Below are 5,002 nucleotides of genomic sequence, written 5' to 3' on the forward strand. Positions count from 1 at the left end.
GTTTTATACTCAATGGAAATTGGGAATAAGTGTCCTCTCGAGAAGGTGTGGATCACAACCTGTGAGTGGGATTTCACTGCTCAGGACCCTGCGAGCAGATTTAGCAAAAATTCCTTCAATGGCACACTGTCATTCTCACTCCAGACAAACGCCGTGCCAGGATTTCACAATTTTCTTGAGACAATAAATCCTCTGAAGTCGACATTTTATTTCCTCTCTGAATTCTGGACATCGACATTCTTCTGCTCACTCAATGCCCACCACTTGTATGAGGGGAAAATGGAAAACTGCACTGGGGAAGAGAAGCTGGAGAGCCTCCCTGGATTTGTCTTTGAAATGGGCATGTCTGGTTGGAGCTACAGCATCTACAATGCTGTTTATATTGTAGCACATTCGCTCCATGCTTTGTATTCCTGGAGAAGCAAATGGAAGCGAAGCAGTAGCCAAGGCCAATGGGATCTCCAAAAAGTTCATCCCTGGCAGGTACTCACAGCTAAAGCTTGTGAGCAGAATCAGATTTGGAAATTACAGAAGAAAAGCAAAATGAAAAAAAAGAAAAAAAATGACCCTATTAAATTATCATGGACGATCTTGTTTGATAATTTATCAGATGCAGTTTTTGTACTTCTCAATTAAAAAAAATGTAGAAGACTGTAGAAGAGTGGGAAATGGGTGATAATTTAAACCATTCTGAGTCTCTTTCTGATTGATTATTCTAAAACTTTCAATTGCTTATATCCAGTATGTAGAGAGGGAAAAATAAGGAAGCTTATTTTTGACTGTCATTTATAAAGGAGTAAAAGGTCCTCAATTGTATGATTATTGCTTGTAGCTGTAATGCCCCAGAACAGCTGTAAGTTGTGATCTGGACAGAAGTAAAAAGGAGATGAATTGGCTATAACATGATCTCTTTGAAACAAAAGGTTTCTTGATAACATTCATGAAACAGGGAGATGGCTCTCTGGAGAATGAATTTGAAAACTGAGTGATAGGCAGAGTTTCATTTTCTCAGAAAAAAATTAGGGAAAAAATATTGTTACTTTCTGTCATCTTAAATGGTTGAGACCAAGTGGGATGACTCTATGGTGGGCTGGAAAGATTCAGCTAAAATATATTATGACTAAACTTCCATGCTCTCTTTAAAGAAATCATTTCAGTAATTGGCATGCTTGGAAAGCATACTTTTGCAGTATTGTGGCAAATCCCTATTTATATATCAGACTGACATTTCAGATGACATTTTCTACTCTTTAGAATGATCACCTACTTTTCCCCCTTCCATCTAGCTTCATTCTTTTTTGAGACGTGTCCGCTTTAACAATAACATTGGAGACGAAATATTTCTTGATGAAAGTAGAGACTTAGCAATAGGCTATGACCTCATCAATTTGGTGACGTTCCCCAATGAATCCTTCCAGAGAGTCCACGTTGGAAGAATCGATTCCCATGTTCCAGCTGGAAAAGAATTCACCATTAATGCAAGTGCCATTACGTGGAATCCCAAGTTTCATCAGGTTGGAACGATTATATTTTCCTGTGTTTAATGACAGTGTCATCTGAGTGGTGTGTCACCAATACAGTCTGGAGAGTGGCAAGGAGATTGCTTGAGACATCTGAATTTGGAAGATGTATCAGAAGAAACAAAAACACAAGTTTGACAATACTGCTTTTCATATTTTTATTTCAGAACTAGGTATGATTTGGTCCTGAAATTTAAAGGACTGATATGTCTGGAGCATCAAAGCTCTGGGCTTTTGGGGAAACAGATGGAAAGGAATGCCTTTTTGGAGAAAATAGAAAGGAGGAGCACTGACTAGATAATTCCACATGGGGATGAATTTCTCCTTTGTGATGAGTGACAAATAGTTACATGAAGACATCTCCAAGATCTGTGTGTTCTTCACTCTTTGGTGACTGTTGATTTTAGGAGAGTGTTTGGATTAATTTTAACTTAAGAGAAGAGAAATCTGTGAAGTTTAACCATTAGTGACTGAAAGGAGTGGTTTAAGCCTGTGATCCTAACATCACTCATTCAAGGAACTACTAGTTAAACCGATTCCTTCCTCAGGGTTGTGCCACTGACATAATTTCTGAGGTCTTTCTGTAATTTCAAACATATGTAATTCAGAATTGGTACTGAAAGGAGAAAACAAACTAATTCCCATTTTAAATCCTGCTTTTTAAAATATTAACAGATGGTGCCAAATTCTACCTGTGTTGAGAGCTGCCATCCTGGACACAGCATGCTTATTCAGCAGGGAAAACAAATCTGTTGCTATGATTGTATTCCGTGCCCCTCAGGGAGGATCTCAACACAAAAGGGTAAGTGAAGGAACTCTGAGCTTCTTAGGAGAACACCCAGAAGTGTTCAATTTTGATCAAGTGGAACATCTTTTCTCCTTCTCTACTTCTTGTTGCTTTACCATAATTTCTATTCTTGAAGATGATGATCTTAAGGCATCCTCATCTTGATTCAGGTTTTTTAAAATTATTATTGTAGACTTCAAAAATTGCTTTTCTCCATCAGGCAAAAGATAACAAGGTGTGGATAATATTTCTACAAACTACAAATACTGAATTTCTGCTTGTGATCTTCAGATGCGGATGAATGTGAGCTGTGCCCAGAAGACCAGTATCCTAACACGAATCAGCACAAATGTATTCCCAAAGTAATGACTTTCCTGTCCTATGAAGATGGCCTGGGAGCAGCTCTGACATCTTTGGCTCTTCTCCTTTCCATGGCCACAGTCGTTGTGATGGGGATCTTCAGGTTACACTCAAACACTCCCATTGTCAAAGCCAACAACTGGAGCATCACGTGTATCCTGCTCTCCTCTCTGCTCCTATGTTTCCTCTGCTCTTTCTTCTTCATAGGAAGACCCAGGAAGATGACCTGCCTTTTCAGGCAAGCTGTGTTTGGCATCACCTTCTCCATTGCTGTTTCCTGCATACTGGCCAAAACGATCACTGTGGTTCTGGCCTTTGTGGCTACCAAACCAGGGAATAAGATGAGGAAGTGGGTGGGAAGGAGGATAGCAATCTTGGTCATGGTGGTTTGTTCTTTGATTCAGATTTGCATCTGTGCTGTTTGGTTGGTGAACAAGCCCCCCTTTCCAGAATTAGAGAAGCATTCCCAAGTGGGCGAGATCCTAGTGCAGTGCCATGAAGGCTCAGATGTCATGTTCTACGTTGTGCTGGGCTACATGGGTCTTCTGGCCATTGTCAGCTTCACGGTGGCTTTCTTTGCCAGGAAACTGCCTGACAGTTTCAATGAAGCCAAGTTCATCACTTTCAGCATGTTGGTGTTTTGCAGTGTTTGGTTGTCCTTCATCCCCACCTACCTGAGCACAAAGGGAAAATCCATGGTAGCCGTGGAGATCTTCTCCATCTTAGCCTCTGCTTTTGGTTTATTGAGTTGTATTTTCCTTCCCAAGTGCTACATTATTCTAATGCGGCCTGAATTAAATAAGAAGGAGCAATTGGTAAGGAAAAGGAATGATTGATACTGCATGAGAAGGAGCTAGGAGTAGCATGTGGTAGCTCTAAAACAGGAAAATACCATTGCTCCTGTGGCTGAAAGGACCATCCCTGAAAGATTCAGAGTTAAGATTGGCCCATTTGTTAGGGGCAAAATTTGGTATGATGGAATGCTAATTATGTGCCTTTTTGCTAACAAAAAATGTTAATGGTTCATCTATCTGTGTGGCTGTCTACCTTTCTAACGAACTATAAGGTTACTTTGTATAGTTTCTATGGGAATCTTAGCCACTTAGATGATTCAATTGAGTCTTAATTGATGGTGTTATTGAGCACCAATCTTGGAATGGATGGAGATACTAATTAGACTACATGCAGGATTGACCATTGCCACTGGACTGAGGATACTTCTGATTGGTGCAGGTGGTGAAGTCAGGTGTAGGGTAGATTTTATGACGTCGTGAATTGGAGGTACAAAAACAAAGGTTATTGAGAGGACAAAGACATTATTTCATGAACACAGATAGTTTCTTTGGAGTTCTTTCTGGTGGATTTTTCTTACTGTGGCCTTGCTTCCCATTATTATTAAAGCACCATATACACTATCCTGTCCTTGTGATGCAAGACACTAACTGAAAGTTATTAGACTCTCCATCTGTGTAATCAATTATCTCACACACATTCTTAATAAAGAAGAGTCTTCTCTTGCTATCCTTTGCCTGCCTTGTCTTCTCTTGCCTGCTCTTTAATTCTGATTAGCCCAATTAGGGCTTGAGAGTCCTTGTCCCCATGACCATGTCCAAAAGACAGTGCCTGGAATGCTAATGATGGTTTGGCTGCAAACATCAGGTGTGATGTGAGAATGGCCACATTGGATATTCCTTTTTCTAGTGTGGCTGCAGCAGTAATGTTCTGCTTGACAAATTATAGCTAGAGTTTCATAGAGCTTTTTGCATCAGGACAGACTGCGCTAGAACTGTGTATTCTAACTTGAAAAAAAAGGTGAAAGGTCCCCTCTGCAAGCACCAAGTCATGTCTGACCCTTTTTGGGGATGCTGCTTCCAGATGTTTTGTTGGCAGACTATAGCACGGTGATTTGCCATTGCCTTCCCCAGTTGTCACCTTCCCCAGCAAGCTGGGCACTCATTTTATTCTAACTTAGGTGAGTAAATATGTGCTGTTCTTATTCACTTTTAGTTTGGGCTTCAACCGGGATCTCAGTAATTCCAACATGATACCATGCAAGAGACAAGATGGCAAAGAGAGTGTTTTGGCAATATAACAAAATTGCATAAACATTGCAAGTTGAAGTAATATTGCTAATAATGAATCATTAGTTTGCTGTAATACATATCTACTTTAAAATGCATTCTTATGCTTTCCAACCCACTGAGTGATAACATTCACTTCCCCTTTATTTCTCCAAGTCTGAGCCCAAGACTCATCTAGAGTGACAGTTGTATTTTGTTTATCCATAGCATGCCAGACATGTAGATTTCAGTATGTTATGGCATGCCTTCCTCTG

At 40.1% G+C, this 5,002-nt stretch overlaps 1 protein-coding gene across 1 annotated transcript; it reads left to right on the top strand.

Annotated features, from left to right (window-relative positions):
- Positions 1 to 400: 400 nt before the first annotated feature.
- LOC134496803 (vomeronasal type-2 receptor 26-like) lies at positions 401 to 3,503 on the top strand. Its single transcript, XM_063302515.1, has 4 exons — positions 401 to 502; positions 1,287 to 1,514; positions 2,196 to 2,322; positions 2,599 to 3,503. Exons 1-4 carry the CDS (start codon positions 401 to 403, stop codon positions 3,501 to 3,503), a joined length of 1,362 nt encoding a protein of 453 aa, XP_063158585.1.
- The last annotated feature ends 1,499 nt before the right edge of the window (positions 3,504 to 5,002 follow it).

The sequence above is a fragment of the Candoia aspera genome, chromosome 4 (genome assembly GCF_035149785.1).
Source record: "Candoia aspera isolate rCanAsp1 chromosome 4, rCanAsp1.hap2, whole genome shotgun sequence".
Taxonomy (NCBI): Eukaryota; Metazoa; Chordata; class Lepidosauria; order Squamata; family Boidae; genus Candoia; species Candoia aspera.

What these genes read in the sequence shown, in the direction of transcription:
- LOC134496803 (XM_063302515.1), top strand. Translation starts at nt 401, where the DNA reads ATGCTTTGTATTCCTGGAGAAGCAAATGGAAGCGAAGCAGTAGCCAAG. An exon ending in GGTACTCACAGCTAAAGCTT is followed by an intron (nt 503 to 1,286) that starts GTGAGCAGAATC and finishes CCTTCCATCTAG; the next exon opens with CTTCATTCTTTTTTGAGACG. An exon ending in GAGGATCTCAACACAAAAGG is followed by an intron (nt 2,323 to 2,598) that starts GTAAGTGAAGGA and finishes TGTGATCTTCAG; the next exon opens with ATGCGGATGAATGTGAGCTG.